At 37.3% G+C, this 19,956-nt stretch overlaps 1 protein-coding gene across 1 annotated transcript; it reads left to right on the top strand.

Annotated features, from left to right (window-relative positions):
- Positions 1-213: 213 nt before the first annotated feature.
- LOC132035861 (histone-lysine N-methyltransferase CLF) lies at positions 214-12,155 on the top strand. Its single transcript, XM_059426000.1, has 17 exons — positions 214-510; positions 3,916-4,017; positions 4,135-4,460; positions 5,583-5,744; positions 6,520-6,604; positions 6,760-6,903; positions 7,071-7,118; positions 7,211-7,282; positions 7,459-8,177; positions 9,069-9,225; positions 9,337-9,557; positions 9,789-9,920; positions 10,349-10,439; positions 10,988-11,035; positions 11,114-11,242; positions 11,508-11,585; positions 11,664-12,155. Exons 1-17 carry the CDS (start codon positions 448-450, stop codon positions 11,853-11,855), a joined length of 2,769 nt encoding a protein of 922 aa, XP_059281983.1. The 5' UTR covers positions 214-447; the 3' UTR covers positions 11,856-12,155.
- The last annotated feature ends 7,801 nt before the right edge of the window (positions 12,156-19,956 follow it).

Below are 19,956 nucleotides of genomic sequence, written 5' to 3'. Positions count from 1 at the left end.
GAAAATAAAAACTCATGGCCCACATAAAAACTATTCTCCCCATTTTAATTTGTTTCTTGTACTTTTCCTTTTAATCCGTTTCAAAAGAATGTCTCTTTGTCTTTTTAGCAACTCTTTAATTTTAACGTGACATATTAAGTCAATAAGGTTAAAGGCATTTTTGTACATTTTCACAAGTATTTAGTTTAAGACCACAATTTTTTTTTTTTTTTAACTTGTTACCAAATTACCAAAATCAGATAAACAATTTGAGGAGTAGGGACAAAAGTGCAAATGACCCGGAAAAAAGCGATATACCCATAACCCAATAGGTATCTCTGTTGGCCCCTCTTCCGTCCCAATTCCCGAACTTCCAAACCTAGGGTTTGGTTTTAACCCGCCCCATTAATTCTCCAAATCGGGTTTTTTTCTCTCGGATCCTTACCTGGATCGAGGTCAACACCGGCAATGTCGGCGTTGTCCGATGACTCTCAATCGGATTCCCAAACCCAACGATTAAATGATCTAAAGGTAATTTAATGTTTTCTTCGATGTGTATTACTGCATTTGTTCCGTATCTTGCTATTCTGCTGTCTTCTTTTATTTTGTGCCGAGGGTAAGGTTTGCGTACATCCTAGCCTTCCCAGACCCTACTCGTGGGATTACACTGGGTATGTTATTGTTGTTGCACTGAACATATAAAAGATCATAAGTTAGTGTCTTTGTGTTCTATAATTATTGGTTTTGTAACTTGTATTGTGAATTATTAGCTACATTGTATTTCTGGAGCTCGTTTAAGGCCGAAGGTTATAGGGAAAATTACGCTCCATGTCGACTGGGAAAGAATATTTACCCAGTTTAACCCATTTTTTCCAATCCATTCTGTAATTTATTGTTTTCTTCGACTACATTTTGGTATTTTCTAATGTTGCACTGAATATATTAAAGATCATAAGTTTATTTAGTATTTTTGTGTTCTATGATTGTTGATTTTGTAACTTGCATTGTGAATTATTAGCTACATTGTATTTCTAAACCTCGTTTAAGGCCTAGGGTTTAAATATATACCCATTTAAGTGAAGTTCACAATTGAAAATTATTGCACTTTTTCCCTTCAAACGGGCTGGTCTTTAATTTCCAATCCATTCTGTAATTTAATGTTTTTTCAAACTACATTTCGTTATTTTTTAAGATCATGAGTTTATTTAGTATCTTTGTGCTCTATGATTGTTGATTTTGTAACTTGTATGCTGAATTGCTTTGCTACGTTGTATTTTTAGAGCTCGTTTAAGGCCTAGGGTTTAGATATACCTATTTAAGTGAAGTTCACAATTGAAAAAATTGCACTTTTGTCCTTCAAATGGGCTGATCTTTAATTTCCAATCCATTCTGTAATTTAATGTTTTTTCAAACTACATTTCATTATTTTTTAAGATCATGAGTTTATTTAGTATCTTTGTGTTCTATGATTGTTGATTTTGTAACTTGTATGGTGAATTGCTTAGCTACATTGTATTTCTAGAGCTCGTTTAAGGCCCAGGGTTTAAGTATATGCTCATTTGAGTAAAGTTCACGAGTGAAACAAATTTCAAGTCCATTCTGTTATTTAATGTTTTCTTCGAGTACATTTCGGTATTTTCTAATGTTGCACTGAACATATAAAAGATCATAAGTAGTTGAAATTGAACGGGGTGGGAGAGGTTGGGAGGATATGTTTGTTCTATGATTGTTGATTTTTGTAACTTCCATAGTGAATTACCAGCTACATTGTATTTTTGGAGCTTGTTTAATGCCCAGGGTTACAGGGAAAATTGCGCTCTATGTCTACTGGGAAGGAATATTTACCTGGTTTAGCCCAGTTTTTCCTCAATTACCCGGTTTAGCCCAGATTTTCCTTAAACACCTCTTATACACTATTATATACTTTTATACAAGGTGGACAAGTTGTTTACTGTTTGTATAATGTCATTTAATTTTGTAGTAAATAAGTTGCGAAAAAAAGTTGGTTAAGCGAATGTAAACTAAAAATATGGCTATGCAGGTATAATGTATTAGGTTGGGTTGTATAACTTTGTAAAAATCCCGTGTTGTACTCATTTAAGTAAAGCTCAGACCTAGGGTTTAAATATAGACCATTTTGCTACGTAAAGAATAATCGATTTGAACAGGCTGTAAGAACTGAAATGTTACAATATTTTTTTGACATCAATTAGTTGATAAAATATTAAATTAAAGTATAAAGTAAAGGCTCCGTTGTATAGAGAAGACCTCACTGTTTAAGAAGAAACCATAGAAACGAAGGAACCCACTATTTCTTTTTTGAGCCGAGGGTCTATCAGAAACAACCTTCCTACCTTCACAAGGTCCAGCTCTGCATACACACTACCCTCCCCAGACCCCACTCGTGGGATTAAACTGGGTTTTGTTGTTTTTGTAAACTCTACTGCGGGGACAATACTGTAGGGGAGGTCCTACGGAAAAATAGTTCTTTTTTGGACGAAGTTATTTCATTGTCTCTCTTTTCCCTGATGGATGAATATCATTTTTCCATTGACTGCCTCCAAGGCATATACTTAGATTTAATCACAGATGGTGCTTCTTCAGCCTTTTAAACCTTTTTCTTAATTATTGAATTGAAGTTATATAAAAAATCAACAGACGAAGGTATGCTCACGGAGGTTGTTGTAGTTTTCGTAGTTGCAAGAATTCTTTTCCATTTAAGTAAAGTTCACAAGTGAAACAAATTCACCACAATTCACCCGGTAGTTGACTTGTATTGATGGAACATTGCTGGAGTTTTTTTTATAAGCATAGCTGGGAAGATTTTATTTTTTCTTTTCTTTGTGAATTTTCTCAAACGAAAAAATGGTGAACTTTTGCCAGATAGGGTTATCAAGTGAAATAAATGTATTGCCAGCTATGTTTTTGATCAATTTGTATTATTTGCTCTGCCATTATGGTGAACTTTTTTCACATGCTGTATAAAGTTTGATGTTTTAATTGAGACACTGTTGCATTATGGAAGTTCATGGCTAATTCGGAGTTTTGGTTGACTGGATTAAATTTGGACCTGTAGTAGGATTTGCTGTATAATTGTGAATCTTGCAGGAACATGTACCGTTTATTCTTTGTTCATAGAGCTTCGTACCATAATTTAATAAATTCAATGTACTCGATGGATGGATTGTACCTTTTTTTCTGATTAAGTAATGTCAGACATTAGAAATCAGTTCCAAGTAGGTACTTTAAAGAGTACAAAGACGGGAGTTAGAGATTTCAACCATGTCTCCACGCCATCCAAAAAGTCCTGGCTGGATGGTACTTTTTTTGGGGTCTGGTTTTGGTGGTTCTCGTATTTCCTTTTGATTTTCGTGCAGCAAATGCCCGTATTCCTTTTATTATTCTTCTTTTCATTGCATTTATCCCTTTCCTCAGGATACTGTGTACTCGAGTACAATACCAATTGTGTGGCTGTGTCTGTAGATCTTGTTCTTTTAGTGTTTGAAAATTTTAACATTTAATTAAGACAAGTCTATTTATTTAGTTGTATTTAGAACCCTAATTTTCAGTATATGCTTTTGGATGGCATAGGGTTATCTCCATATCTGAGTCTCTCTTAACTACTTGTACTCAAATGTTTTTGCTTATGTCACATGTGGGAGGCTCTTACTTGAAATTTTGAGGAAATGAAAACATTTATCTAATCTGCATTTCAATATTTGTTAATTGGTTATTCTCTTGCCACCCATAATCCCGTTGACCATTTTTGTCAATATAAAATTGGAAAGGTCCGTGTCCAAATGGAGTGGAATGGCTATTGAGGATTCATATATGGAATCACTGCTATTCTGCAATTGAGGCATTGTTGTTGTTGTTGTTATTGTGAAATTGGAAGATTATCATTCTAAGTATTCTGGGCTCATGCTTTCTTGACAGATTGTTTCTCCTGAAGAAGCAACTGTAGAACCTGATGACGTATTATCAGTTATTGATTCTTTGAAGAGAAAAATTGCTTCTGAACGTGCTAATTATATAAAGGTGCTCCTTCTGTATTTCAGTTTTTCCACATTCTGTCCAACAATTAGTTCTGAATTTTGATTAAAGGTACTTTTACTATATTTGACAACTAATGAGACCTGTGTCTTCTCCTCCCAGAAAAGGGTAGAAGGAAATACACAAAAGTTGGAGAATCTGACAAAGGGTCTTTATAATTTGGCAAGAGAGAGAAAATGTCTTGAAAATTTTGGTGCTGACAGAAGAGTTGATCTGCTATCGAAAAGGCAGAAAGATGCAATTGATATGCAAAATGGCATCGATACCAGTAATGGAGATGATGATAGTAATAGCTCTGAAGACGATGGATACGCCACTTCTGCAATTCTTTTAGGATCAAGTATTGCAGTCAAGAATGCTGTACGTCCCATTAAACTTCCAGAAGTAAAAAGAATCCCTCCATATACTTCGTGGATATTTTTGGATAGGTGTGTTATGCCTTCACAAAGTACACATCTGCTGTTGAAGTTTAATTTTTGCATCCTTAACACCTTGTGGTTTCATGCACCCAAGCTATATTAATAAAGGTTCCTCTAAAACTGTACATGTATTATAGCTACTAATCATTATTCTCGTCTTTGATTAGCTTGTTAACTGTTAATCTCATACCCAGAATAGGATTTTTTTTATCCATTGTCTGTATTCTGTAATGACAGCAATGTAGAACCACCTATCCTCTTAATTTATAGTCTAAAGCAGCTTTGATCTTAATCTCTTGTATGATCTTTGCTAATACTTTAATATCCTTTACTTCAGGACCATATTCCCACAGGCTATAGATCAGCTTCGAATTCGATGCAGTAGTGGATTTAGTTGATTCTTTTCTTTCTGAATATATGAATTTGATCTCAGTATGTCAATGGCTCAATGCTGATTAAGTGGTTATCTGTTGGATTTGGTTCCGTCCTCTTTACAAAGAATTTTGTTTTTCTTATAAATAAATATTTTCATTAATAAACACCAAGTTCCAGTGTCCAAAAATATGTACAAGATTTGCGAATCTGCTTGTATGTGCTGTATTCCACCAAGTTTTATCCACTGGCCATACAACATGGTGTTTTCTCTTCATTAACAAAAACACAAGTGAAATAAAAAGGATCTTTCTATGCTTCCTACATCATTCTCACAATTATGAAGCAATCTCCTATTCCACATATTCCATATACACCGAAAGAGACAAAGTGGTGTCGATTTCCATGTTGCCTTCCGCACAATCAACTTTGCTAATATATCCTTGACTTACATAGTAGTTCGTAGAGTCCCAATTTTCTCGGAAGATGCCTCCCAGAAGGCAAAATGGAAAAATTGATGCATGTCTTTGTGTGGGTTATTGCAATGCTTTTCAGCTATAGGGCTGTCTCTGATGTCTTTATCTCGTTTCCTTATCGTTTTGTTAAGTCTTGTCCTAAGCCAGGAAATACCTGGGACTCTAAATGTTAAATTTCCAGTAACAATGTCACTTCATTTTGATAGGTGTTGTGTGAAAGTGTTCATTGTAGCTATTACCAGTTGTTATTTTAATTTTCTGAGTCCTACTCTGAGTTTTGCAGAAATCAGAGAATGACAGAGGATCAATCTGTGGTTGGTCGTAGAAGAATTTATTATGACCAGAATGGTGGGGAAACTTTAATTTGTAGTGATAGTGACGAAGAAGTACTTGAAGAAGAAGAAGAAAAGAAGGTGTTTGCAGAGCCCGAAGATTATATGCTGCGGTTGGTATAATTAAGCTACCTGAATTCAATTATGCCCTTAAGTAGTTTTGTCTTCTGGTAAAAGGAGAAACTTTTTCAAGGAAAACATTTTCCGCATGAAAACAATGGTGTCATGTTTCTCTGAAAGAGTAAACATTCTTTAGCTAGTCCATTGGTGGACCATAAGGGGGTAAAATACTAGATAATGTGATCAATATTTTCCCCCCAATGTGGTTCACTATTCCCATAGGAAAAATGTACCTGTTACGTATGCCATGGTTATTTTTTTTTTTTCCTTTCTCCATTGTCTTGCACTGTTCTTTAGAATGTACTTAATATCAAGGTGGTGTGCACTTTTGTAATCTCATGCTATCATGACTGTTGTATTAATTACTGTCAATGATTCCAAGTATGCGTGACCTCTTAAGGTTTTCTCTTAAGTATAATGCCATTTGTCTTCTTGACCAATTAGAAGAGGGATATGCCTTCTCTTATCAAAACTGAATTTCTATGCTGAAGAACCAATGAGAATCATTTCAACGGGTTCCAACTTGGAGGAACGTTGAATTTTCTTTAGATCTGTTAGTATCAAGAACATAATAAGTAACACAGAAAGGCTTTGCCAACTTTGTAATTTTTTGTGCTGTCTAAATCTATTGTAGTTGTTTGACATTTTTTTCACAGACTTCAGCTAAATCTTTTGTTTTTGTGTACCTCTGAATGTAAAGCTTGTTTTGGATCTTTATGTTACAACTACAATGGTCAAGATAATGTATCTTTGTCTGCTTATTCACAGAATGACTATTGAAAAAGTTGGCTTGTCCGCTACTGTGTTGGATTTGCTCGGACAGTGCTTGTCTAGAAAACCTAGTGAAGTGAAGGTACACACTTGGTTTTGATATTTGCTACACTTCATTATTAAGCACCCATTATCTAATAGAAAACTGGTCATAGTGCGAACTCTGGTCCAGCTGTTTCCCATTTTTTGGTTTTTGCTGGCTTTACAGAGATAAAACACCATCAAACATTTATACAGGCAAGATATGAAGATCTTGTTGAGGGAGATAATGCAGACACTTCAAAGAATGAGTACATGGAAAGTTCTTTAGATTTATATCTTGCCAAAGATCTTGATGCTGCTCTGGATTCTTTTGATAATCTATTTTGCCGTCGATGTCTTGTGAGTATATATTTGGTTATTCCTCTTACTTTTTGTCTAGCAGACTACCACATTTTTTTTTGCTTGATCAAAAAAATGTTATATCAGATCTTCTATTCTCGCTGGTTTTTTGTTTACTTCTTCTTCCTACTTATGATATTTTCTCCTCATTTTGCCCACACTGGCAGGTCTTTGATTGTAGATTACATGGATGTTCACAGGATCTAATTTTTCCTGTACGTTATTGGTCTTCAGACAGATGTTTCATTACCTTGGAACTGTGTGTACTCGAAATGGGATGCTTATGATGTCTTTTTACATTAATTAGGCTGAAAAACAATTACCATGGTACAGCTCCAATGCAGATATGGAGCCCTGTGGACCAAATTGCTTCAGCCTGGTATCTGTCTTCTCTTCTATTGTACAATGTCTATAGATTGAGGATCAATTTGGCGTCCTGCTTTTTGTCTTATGTCAAAAGTATCTAGCATTTCAAATTAGGTATCTGTGCTGGTTTTCGTATCGCCTATTGGGCCATACTACCTCCAAATCTTATTTGCTTTTTTATTCACCTAGGCCAAAAAGTTCGAAAGTAATGCTACAGTGATCTCTCCTCAGTGTGCTAGTCATGGAGAAAAATCTGTCCTGCCATCTGATGTCGCTAATAATACTCAGATGCCAGGTAGGAAGCATGTGTCAAGAAGATTGAAGTCTTCACAAGGTGAAGGTGCTCCAAATGCAAAAAACATCTCTGAGAGCAGTGATTCAGAGATTAGACCCGTGAATGATGTGACTTCTAATGAGCGCTCTTCATCTCCATCAAAAAGCAAATCTGACAGTAAAGATGGCAGCAACAAAAGGAACAGCAAGCGAATAGCTGAACATGTTCTAGTTGCCATTAAGAAAAGAAAGAAGAAAATGGAAGTATTAGAATCTGACTCTGTTGCAAGTGGAAGTCTAGGTTCCAAAGATTTGAATCTTCATTCTATTTCAAGAAAGGAAAACGAAGATGCGAGTCCATCTTCACAAAAAGCACAATGTCATAGCGCAAAAAAGTCTAGGAGGAAAAACTCTCCAGCTTTAGACAGTAAAAATTCTTTGCAAGGCAAGGCGTTTGGTTGCCAATTGATTGAAGCTAGCAGTGAAAAGCCTGCAACAAATTGTGATGACGCATTGAGGAAAAATGAATATGTGGGTGAGAATAACTGCAAACAAGAAATAGATGGTACTAAATCTTGGAGACCCATTGAAAAGGCTCTCTTTGAAAAGGGTCTAGAAATGTTTGGTAGAAGCAGGTTAGTTAACTCCAAAACTATGCTTTGCTATATCTCTGCTATTGCCTATTTGACTTCTGTATACGTGGTGCATTTTCTTACAAGTTTTGGCGTTTTATATTATAAGATGTGAAGTTATTCACCGACACATCGCCTACCTTCTGACTAAAAACGAAAATGATGTTCTGCATTTTAGTTGCATGCCTTCTGCTAGCTTCTGATAACACCATTGTCCGAAAAAGGAAAAAAAAGACATGCTTGTTTGGATTGCTATTTTGATGCTGTGATTCCAATCCCGTTTTACAGTTCCTCGTAACTAATGAAAATGCAAGTTTTATTTATTTATTGTTATGGATTGCTTTTATGATGGTAATCAGTAAGAAGACTATGCATTACCCATCATACGAGTTCACCTGTCCAACTCGGTCCGTTATCAACTCACAACCTTGATCATTTGGTTGTCACCGAGACAAGTGTGCACCGGGGAATTTTTGACTGCTCAAAATACGCATAAAGCAAGCTTCTTGTCACTAATTTGTGCAACAAGAGAAGTCATAGTTCCTGATCTAGTGTCACATGCAACTTGTTTCATTTTTAGTTTGGAATAGATATCATATCTATCTACAAGGTGGTGACTTTCTTTACTCTCAGAAATTGGAAACTTAGGGAAGGGAGATTGATCCAAACTTTGCAAGATGAACTGAGACAGCCTAAAAGCTTTGTAATAAGAGAATTGCCAGTTCAGGTGTTCAAACAATTGAATGCGAAAACCTATTGACGAACTCATTTGTGTCATCGGTCATGAATAATAAATTTTTTCCTTTGGATGATACATTTGAATGCCTTTGCATTTGTATTATTAGACCTTTGATTGTTAACCTGGATTATGAATTGAACTTATTTGCTATACAGCTGTTTGATTGCTCGAAATCTCATGAATGATTTGAAGACGTGCTGGGAGGTTTTCCAGTATATGAACAATTCCGGGAATAAGCTATTATCTGGAGCAGGTGATGGGATGGATGACATTCTTGAAGGTGGTTCCAACGGTGATGGTCAGGAAATCATGGTGTGTTTGCTTTATCTCATTAATGTTTTGCTTTATTTGCTCTTGGTAAGGGAAGTTAAATCATAGCCCACTCAGGTAAAGTGGTGTTAACAAATTCGTAATATATTTTAGGGTAATGAACCGCGAAGAAGATCCAGATTTTTACGTAGGAGAGGCAGAGTTCGCCGATTAAAATACACGTGGAAATCCGCTGGATACCATGCAATTAGGAAACGGATTTCTGAGAGGAAGGATCAACCCTGTCGGCAGTTTAATCCATGTGGCTGTCAAGGCCCTTGTGGGAAGGAGTGTTCCTGCATTGTAAATGGGACCTGCTGTGAAAAATATTGTGGGTAAGCCAGCCTTGTTCTCTTGAAATTGCTATGACATTTTCTCATTAAACATTTGCTTTTACTTTTCAAAAGAGAAATTGCTATGAGATGCCATGAGGCAAGAACTGGGGAACCTCTTGTGGAGTTCACAACCTCAGACTCAGTATCTTTTGCCATACTCTTTTTGATCACTGATTTTAATGATTTGGTTAGCTAGTGATTCTTGAATGCTTTGCTACTCTTAATTCCTAGATGCCCAAAGAGTTGCAAGAACAGGTTTCGGGGCTGTCATTGCGCCAAAAGTCAGTGTAGAAGCCGTCAATGCCCTTGCTTTGCTGCAGGCAGGGAATGTGATCCTGATGTTTGTCGAAATTGTTGGATCAGGTGCACTCTATTAGTCATGCTGTTGGTTTCTGTTGTTTTCTAGTTTCTGGAAGCTGTTAATTTAGATTTACAATACCTTTCTTGGGTTAGTACTTGCTAATCATCTTGTTCCTTCTGGTGGAAAGTGGTTGTGGCTTTATTTCTTTTTCCCCAAATCTTACCATTTATTCCCGATGCCTTACATTTGTACAATTTCGGGTTGTGGGTGTGCCAATTAAAGCGCCAAACCTTTTCGCATAATTAAACCATTCATATAATGCTTATCTTGTGTTTTTTTTTTCCTATTATAATTACCAATTTTATTGACTGATTAAATAGTGGGACTTTTTCAGGGTTTGGGTGCGACTTTAACAGTAGTCTTATGTATCAAATGAACAAACTTAGTTTTAGCACTCATTATTCACATGCCTGTTATTTGGATATCCCAGTTGTGGCGATGGTACTCTTGGGGTTCCTCCGCAAAGAGGTGATAGTCATGAATGCAGGAATATGAAGCTACTTCTCAAACAGCAACAAAGGGTACTTATATTTGCTATTTCTTCTTGAAATTGGTGAAGCTTTACCGCATAGACAAGTAATTATTACTGGTCTTCCCTTTTTTCCCTAAAGAGGTTATCGATTTCTTGAATTGAAATCTTATCCAGTGGGCATTAAGCATTCTTTTTACTGGGTTCTGTCACTGTCCTCTATCTGAAAAAGATACTCTTTTGAACATTTTGTGTGCTCTTGAAGTAGATGAGTTTCTTTGCTTACTCTGTTATGTTCTACTTCTTTGCTGGCTAAATTGTTGAGTCAATTCTTAAGAACGTTTCTTGGCTTGGTCCTGGTTGGCAAAAACACATTTCACTCATTCTCTAGTACCTTACTGTGATGGTCCACTCTCAAAATAAAATATTGTGGTATTCATTTTGCGATGGACAATTATATTGCTTTATTGCAAATATAGTTATGATCTAAGTTTTTGCTGTAATCAGTCATCAAGAGGGAGAAGCTGCTGCTTCTTTCCTTCTCGCACCTTCTCTATGGTGTTCTAAGCTGATTATGATGCCTCGTATTCTCATCTACAGGTTCTTCTTGGAAGATCTGATGTTTCTGGCTGGGGCGCTTTCTTGAAGGTAAGATCTGACAATTTGATGGGATACATAAAGCAGGAACATGTTTCTTTGGGCCTCATTTTTGAGCGTTACTTTCAGAATACTGTTGGAAAGCATGAATATCTTGGGGAGTACACAGGTGAATTAATTTCACACCGTGAAGCTGACAAGCGTGGCAAGATTTATGATCGTGAAAATTCTTCATTTCTCTTCAATCTTAATGATCAGGCATGTGACGTGACTCCTCCTATACTCTGCTATTTGTATTTAGTCCTTAAAATTAACAGTCTTATCCACCGTGTCATATGAATCACTTGTCTTTTTTCCTTCTGCAAAGATTTATGATGGTGAAAAATCTACATTTCTCTTCACTCTTAATGATCAGGCATGAGACATGACACCCTCTATACTCTGCTATTTATATTTAGTTCCCTAAAATTAACGGTGTCATCCACTGTGTCATATGAATAACTTATCTTTTTTCCTGCTGCAGTTTGTGCTTGATGCACATCGGAAGGGTGATAAACTAAAATTCGCGAATCATTCTCCCGTTCCAAATTGCTATGCAAAGGTAGTTAAATTTACATAATAACTTCCAAGGTCATGGTAGCATTTCCGTTTGTGTATTGCTGAATTAACTCTTTGATAGGTCATGATGGTGGCTGGAGATCACAGAGTTGGTATCTTCGCCAATGAAAGAATTTGCGCTGGAGAAGAACTCTTTTACGATTATCGTTATGAGCCAGACAGTGCACCCGCCTGGGCAAGGAAGCCCGAGGCATCTGGTACTAGGAAAGAGGATGCTGCTCCTTCAAGTGGTCGTGCTAGGAAGCATACATAATTGAGCTTCCATTTAACTGATTTTTTGATCCGTTATTTTCATTCTTTTTCCAGTAAATCATCCTTGATGACCATCATATGGAACTTCTAATCATTCTATTCTGGAGAGGCCATTGCAATCTCCATGGTAACTGATCATAGACTTTTTTGTTCTGGACTAGGCCATTCTCAGCTTCGAGTTTTATATTCTAGCGGGAAAATGATTACAGGCTTAGTAGATTCAACGAACATTGTTTTACATGTAACAGAGTATGCACAATTTGTTCAATTATTTGCCCAAATCTTACTGGATTCTCGTAAAGCCGTATCTTGGGTAACTTTTGTTCTATTTGTATAAGACCCGGATGACAGCAGATTCCGGTACAAAGTGAAACTGATGATCTCTTACTAGGAGAGGCAAATGAGCGGGTTAAAAACGGTTTAAATAAAATGGATAGAATATCCGGCCAGCTCATATGCAGCACGGATAAAATATGGGTTAACCGACAGATTATATATATATTATCCATGATTTCAGGTCAGAACACACAAGTTAAAAGACAAAATAAGCTTAGACTCTCATAAAGCAAGATTCATGAAAAGTAATAAGGGGACAAATGAGTTTGATAATATGGATATCCGTTTTTCAGTGGATAATATGAGTAAATCCATATCTCATCCATTTTTAATTGGTCAGTTATCCAATCCATATTTAATGGGTTGGTTTGGTGGTTACTTATTTTTTTAAACCATTTTGCCAGCTCTATTTACCTATCTGCCCTCAACCTTGAAAAGATTTAGGAGTGTCATGCTTTTTCATAGGTTCATAAAGTTGTTCATTTCTAAATGCTCCATTAACTTAAAAGACTCGCTAATGTTTGGAATGATTAGGGAAAAAGGTTCTTGTATTTGGAAATAATAGTATTCCATAGTTTTTCGGAAAACTTAATGTTTGGTTGGTGTTTTTTCTCTTTGTGAAAACAAACACAGGAACACGACTCTAACACAGAAGGTTTAAAATTTAATCTCTCAATTAGATATTGCTGCTTTGGTCGGTTTCTTTTTAGAAAAAGACATGGTATGACCACCAGTGAAAAAATAAAAAGGCCCCATTTTTAGCAAATGAAACGAAATAGCCGTTAGGCCCAAGAGAATAACGAGGCCTCATCCCTTCGCTGCTCTCTCTATTCCCCATCTCTCTTTTACTTCGTTTTGCACTGATATTTTCCATTTTCAGACGATTATCGATATAACAGATAAAGACATGTTGCACTTTATTTTGATGATATAGTTTCAGCTTGAACAATATCATCTTTTCTGGCCGAAAGACGTTTTTGCACCGGCACTTTTCATATCTGGCCGGCCTGGGCGGGTCCAACCTCATCCGCCTGAACCGGCTACTCCTCTGGGTCGGAGTCACATTCCTAGCATAGGCCTGAGCAGCAGCTGGTGCTCAGCCTCTAGCTGGTGTAGCAATGTGGGCTCTAGCCATGCCTCTCCCTTTACCACGTTCCCCGGCTCTCCCGCGAGCAACTGTGGCAGTAGGGTAACACGCCATAAATTCGGGTTAGGTGTGAATATGTTAAATAGGTATTAATGTGACATTTTATCCATATGAAGTCCCATCGGGATGAACTTGGGTGGAAATAGTGGTTTTGAAATCAAGACGAACAGTGAAGTGCATAAGATTCAATAGAATCGTCTAAGTTACGATAGGTCTTCCTTCAAGCCCAATTTTGTGAATATCTGTCGGGAATTTGAGAAAACTTAAAACACAAAAGTTGTAGCCCTTTGAAATACCATTCCATCCGTATAAGGTGGAGGCCAATCGGAGCTCTGTGCTAGAAGTTATGCCCATTTTACTGAGTATTGTCGACAAAGTAAAAAAAAACGTAAAATTTTGGCTAAGTATGAAATGGACAGGGGAGCTCGCTGCGAGACAGGAGTTCACCATAGCCCTTGCTCAGCGAGGAAGAGGGTCCAAAAGTGAAAAAAATAAGAAAAACCGACTAAGTCCATTTTGGCCGGGTAAGCTCGCTGAGCGAGGTCCATAGCTAGGTCACCCCTCGCTTTGGAGCTCTGTCACACCCCACCCTAGGTAAGGCGTGATTGGCACCCGGCACCTTGCAGAAACCGAGCGAACCAACTTACAACTCACATCCTCTATGTCTCGGATGGCAACAATAAGATCAAGAGACTAAATATGAACATAATATCATGCATAAGTAAATGTACAATAGACCCATGATGCCGACATTACTATTGTCACACTATGACTAAGTCGGTACACGGAAGCATCTGCAAAGCCTCTATAAACATGACTGAAGTATTCAAGTCGGGACAGGGCCCCCGACGTATCCTTAACACAATTCATATATATATGTATATATATAGACTCAGACTCGGCAATGCTCCAGGAAGAAGTGGAGCTCACCAATCAAAACCAGTACCTGAAAGCAACTTACGATGAAAGATCCTCGTCTCGTTTATCTACACCGGCGGGCATGAACGTAGCGTCCCAAAGGACGTCATCGTACGAGCAATGTGCCGAGTATGTAAGGCATGAATAGTAGTATGATATCGAGAATGAAGATAACATAAGATAAAGTAAGTAATTATACCTCATACTCTTCTCAAGATCTCTATCATGTAAACTCTTGTCTACGGGGGAAAAACATTTCATACACGTCCGTACACAACATACATACATATGCATTCACATTCACTTACTATACATACATCTGTCATATCGGTACTCGGCCCTTGCGGGACTCGATGTTATCCGTACTCGGCCCTTACGGGACTCGATGTTATCCTCAACTGATCAGTGGGATGTAATGCATACATACATACATATACATAAAAATACATAACTGAAATCAACATCATCATTACCATTATCATTATCACTATATCCTTCCTTAGAAGATCAACTGTCTTAAGGTGAAGTTGACGATGTCATGGGAGTCTCGAGAATCATGAACTTAGATAGCATTGAAAATAAAACCGTCATCGCTATATCTCACCTCGAAAGAACAAGTATTATGAGGTGCGATCAATCACCAAGAATAGTCTCAAGATCATGAATAAGCTCAATAATATCATAAGGACCATGAGATTCATAGACTTCTATCATTTGTGGAAGCAAGGATATTATGGATATGACACAAAGGTTTATAACAAAATCATGCCTTTAGAAAGAAAGGGTTTAGCCTTAACATACCTTTTTGGTCGCCTTAACTTTAACTACTCAACGCTTGTCCTCCCAGGCTCGTAAATCTATATTCAAGAAAATTTATACTATTGTTAGACTCACCTTTATACGCTTGTCTTAGTCCTTCAAATAAATCCATTTATAATATGCCGAAGTCAGCGGCACCTCCGTCGTTTATATGCCTAGCCCGAAATCACAATACCAACAAAACAACAACTACAACAGCACCAACATCAATACCAACATTAATCATAATATTCTCAACACCAAAATACTCCATAAACGTCCCATATGGGGTTTATCCCATATTTCCACCAACAAAACTATTATACGGCTATTTGACAGTATTATCTCCGTAAATAAATCAAAATTAACATTAATAATAGGAGATTCATACCTTGCTCCTGATAATATCGCTGTATCTTCACTTTTTCCACCTTAAACTTGAACCACACGCGTCACTATACGATTCTATACTCGCAACTATACGTTGCCTGAACCGGAATTCGTGAATTATAGTTGATTTAGGCTTGAAATTTGGGTTTGAGAGTTGGGGAACTTTCTAGAGCATTTTGGAATAGTTTGGAAGAACTCTTTGCTGAAAAACGAGGGGGAAAGCCCCTTTATATTAGTTCAAATTCGGGTCGGGTCATTGTAGCAGTACTGTAGTAGGTCGGTTACTGTAGCAGTTATTGTAGCACGCATTTCTGCTTTGTCAGCCGAACTTGTAACGTCCATAATTCTCTACTCCGATGTCCTATCGATGAGCGGTTTGTTGCGTTGGAAACTAGACTCGACGAACTTCATTTTAGGCTTTTGAAACACCTTAAAAATCTTAATATACTAGGAGATATACCCCTCCAAAGTTGACCCAAAATTCTGTCAACTTTTTCCAAATTTTTGACAAACTTATTTTCTTCGATTTGCTTGATCCCGGAATCTTCCATAGCTTATTATATGAACTTAAACCATCATGACCATAGGATTAGTTCGTATAATATCATATATCCTTGAAGGGAACTCCAGTATCCATACTTAGAACGTCCAATACTTATAAATTTCCACGTACGAAACTACGGGGTGTAACAAGCTCACTCGGCGAGCCAGGTGGTCCAAATGGCCCGTGCTATAAATTCAACACTTAACTCAAAATTTCACTCATTAGACATTCCAACTTCGTAGAAAACCCTTGAAGGACGATTTTTCTCTCCTCTCAACCTCCCACATCAAGGTAAGAACATCTCTACGATTCCTAATCAATCCTAGCGCTAAATACATGATTCCAAACATGATTATTAAACAAAAACATATGATTAACAAGTAATCCTTCTCCAACGATTCAAAGCTAGGTTTTGGGTGTTCTTCGTCAGAGAAGCAAGATAATTCATTGGATTGGAGCGTTTATAGGATGTAGGGCTTCTATCAATTCAACACTTAAATCAAAATTTCATTCATCAGACGTTCCAACTTCGTAGAAAACCCTTTAAGGACAATTTTTCTCTCCTCTCAACCTTCCACATGAAGAGAATCTCTACAATTCCTAATCAATCCTAGCGCTAAATACATGATTCTTAAACAAAAACATAGGATTAACAAGTAATCCTTCTCCAACGATTTAAAGCTAGGGTTTGGGTGTTCTTCATCAAAGAAGCAAGATAATTCGTTAGAGTGGAGTGTTTACAGAGGTATGTAGGGCTTCTATATACGCGTGGGAACATTATTGCTCTTCCCTAGGCCACGTTAATTCATGAAACCCTAATTCTCTTCAGAGTTAGAGAATCATGCTTTAGTTCATGAAATACCTCAGATAAAAGTTAATATAATCATGCTCAATCATGTTTCAGATAATTGTATTCGTGTATCATTATGATTGACATGAACCTTCCTGTATTCTATGCATGCTCGTGTTATCTTTTCCATGAGCTCTTAGATATCAATTATGATCTCAGATTTTTCTATTTTTTGAAATTTTACATGTGTTCATGTCTCAGAAATGATATGCATATATTTATACAGATTTTCATGTAAAACTATTTACAAACCATGTTTATGAAATTTATCAGCTTTTAAGCCAACCATATACATATTTAGTATTTTTGGGAGTAGCATAGGTTTACCGAGAAGGTGCAGACCACCTGAAACTACGTATGCCAACGCAGGGTAAGGATCGCTTCGCCTAGTTTGGACGATACCTTCAGACTATTGATTGGATCCTTTCATGTCATGTTCATGTCTCATAACCTGGCAAGGTATGAGATTGCTCTGCTGGTCGGGCCAGGTACCAAACGCCACGTGCTCGTGATTTCATGTTGTTGGTTATACTAATGATTTCCCACTTAAAATGATTTACTCATGTTACAACTTTATCATGCTAGATCATGATCATGTCCATGTTTCAGTTTAAGCTTACAATTACAGGTTCAGCTGCAGCTTGCAGTTACAGTTTCAGTTTCGTATTACTTCATGTATCCATGTTATTGATTTGGGTTGCCCATTCCCCCAACACTCCACTTACTATTCTTTCATTCAGTTGCTTTACATACAAGTACAATTCCAGTGTACTTACATCCCTTTTGCCCGAGGCCTGCATTTCACGATGGATGCATTGATTTACAGGACTACGGATCAGCTTGCTAGGATTCTCTGGTATCAACTATTAGTGAGCCCCACTTCATTCAGGGTGTTATTCTTATTTCATGTTCATGTCATGTTCGGTAGTAGAGGTTGCCGGGGGCCTTATCCTGGTAAAATAGTTTAGTATTCAGATTCATGTTCAGAGGTTTCATAGACTAGTCAGTATGTCATGTTTAGTATTTAGTCATGTTTACCCTTATGGGATACATGACCATGTTTCAGACTATTTCCCGCACTTATGTTTTAAACAGTATTCTCAGTATTATTATAACGTCACATGTTTTATTTAGACTATTCATGTTTTAACTTATATTCCGCATCAGTACATGTCCCATGTTGATTCAATAAGCCATGTGGTTCGCTCGGTCACATGCAGTCAGACACCGAGTGCCGTGTTACGTTTAGGCCCAGGTTCGGGTCATGACAAGTGGGTACGAGTGAAGGCTCCTGGTCTCCGACTGCGGCTGATCGTGTCCTTACCATCTGTGAGAGAATGAAACAAAGAATTCTTATAGAATCAAGTACGCACGATAAGGAATGAATGATAAGAGTTTTCATAAAAGTCCTATAGCCTCTCAAAGATAGACACAAAGCTCATCGTATCAATCCTCAAGACTCTACTAGACATTGTTCTTGTACTTGTGAGAATGATTAACCTAAAGCTCGGATATCAATTTGTCACGACCCAATTTAATAGGCTGTGAAGGCATTAACTCCAACCAAGTTAGTAAGCCATCCACAACCCAAGATTAACGAAATGATAGATAAAACATGCAGAAATATCATACAAGTCAATTTAAAGTCTTAAATACGCTTTATAGTCATAAATATATGGAAATAAGGTACAACCATCCTCAAATCTAGTGTCACAGTACAAGAACTTTTAATAATAAAAAATACAAGTCTGAAATTGTACTTTAATACACTGTCTGAATAAAAGGACATGAAATAAGCCATAGGCTGAAAATCCAATGCTACGGATCATCATGTAGCTCACGCCGAACTCTCTGGAATAGCCTCCTCAAAGAGCAGCCGAGCAATCCCGCGGTCCACTAGTGCTGGGCATAAAATCTTTACACATAAAGGTGCAGCAAGTGTAGCGCCAGTATGGGAAACAACGTGTACTCAACAGCATTGTCGACTGACCCTAACGAAAACGAAGACGAGGGTTGGTCCTCGAATACTAATTCCACAATTAACCGCTATTAGTCCATAATAATAATAATCACAACAGTCGCTATAGTTTCAGGTTATAAGCCTAGGTAAAGCTTCTAACTCCTCAAGTTTATCAAGTATCAAAAGGGAATTTAAGGCAATCCAAACAACAAGAAATCAATCATACAACGAGGAAGAACTATGAAAATGCAATAATATGCAATCCAAGTCCTTTTTCCATCTTCCGATACACACATGCAAACATTAATGAATCATGACCCATGGGGGACCGCGAGGTCCATATACCAACTCGAAATTCTTAGATCTCCCATATCAGCTCGGGCCTCAGCCATTTTAAGCGTCCAATCACAATACCTAGCCCCGTAGGCTCTAAATCACAATACTCAATCCTTAGGCTCACATTACGTGTCATCTAGCTAATCTGGCTCAAAATACCATTATCATTCCGTCCGGCATCATTTCTCTTCGAACATCACAAATGTATCCTCAAAAGCACATGAGATACCATATAAAGCATGAATATGACATGCATAACCATAAGAAATCAAATTAAGAAATAAAGACTAAATCTTTAGCCCTTTTCCACTTTTAAACGAGTATTTGGGAGTGATGAGGTCAAACTGTCACGACCCAACCCCATAGGCCGTGACTAGTGCCCGAGCTGGACACTCGTATACACCTGTTAGCTATAATCAATTCGAAACTGAACATAATATGGTAATTTATAGGAACAATATGTCATCTCAAAACTGTCATATAAATGTACTAAGACAACCTGTCTCCTGTGGAGTCACAACTATCGACAGATAACATTATACATAAGCCGACAAGGCTATCATAGCGTATGGGAACGTCCCAACTATATACACGCAAGCCGACAAGGCTGCCGCTACATACAACATCCCAAAACATATATATATATATATATATATATATATATATATATATATATATATATACGCGCCGCAAGGCCGGCCACTTACGAAAGGGAACGTCCCAAAACACAAGTCATGCTAACATAGCCGAACGACATCTATATACAACCCACACACATATGTCTACGGACCTCTAAGAGTATTAACAAGAATATATGACGGGA

Source organism: Lycium ferocissimum, chromosome 11 (genome assembly GCF_029784015.1).
Source record: "Lycium ferocissimum isolate CSIRO_LF1 chromosome 11, AGI_CSIRO_Lferr_CH_V1, whole genome shotgun sequence".
In the NCBI taxonomy this organism is placed as follows: domain Eukaryota; kingdom Viridiplantae; phylum Streptophyta; class Magnoliopsida; order Solanales; family Solanaceae; genus Lycium; species Lycium ferocissimum.
Note: the sequence above shows the minus strand (reverse complement) of the source record. Positions and strands in the feature narration are given on the sequence as shown.

Excerpts from the sequence above, each read along its gene's own strand:
- LOC132035861 (XM_059426000.1), top strand. The coding sequence starts at position 448 with ATGTCGGCGTTGTCCGATGACTCTCAATCGGATTCCCAAACCCAACGA. Across the intron at positions 6,605-6,759 it reads GAAAACCTAGTGAAGTGAAG|GCAAGATATGAAGATCTTGT; the intron begins GTACACACTTGG and ends ACATTTATACAG. Across the intron at positions 7,283-7,458 it reads GACCAAATTGCTTCAGCCTG|GCCAAAAAGTTCGAAAGTAA; the intron begins GTATCTGTCTTC and ends TTATTCACCTAG.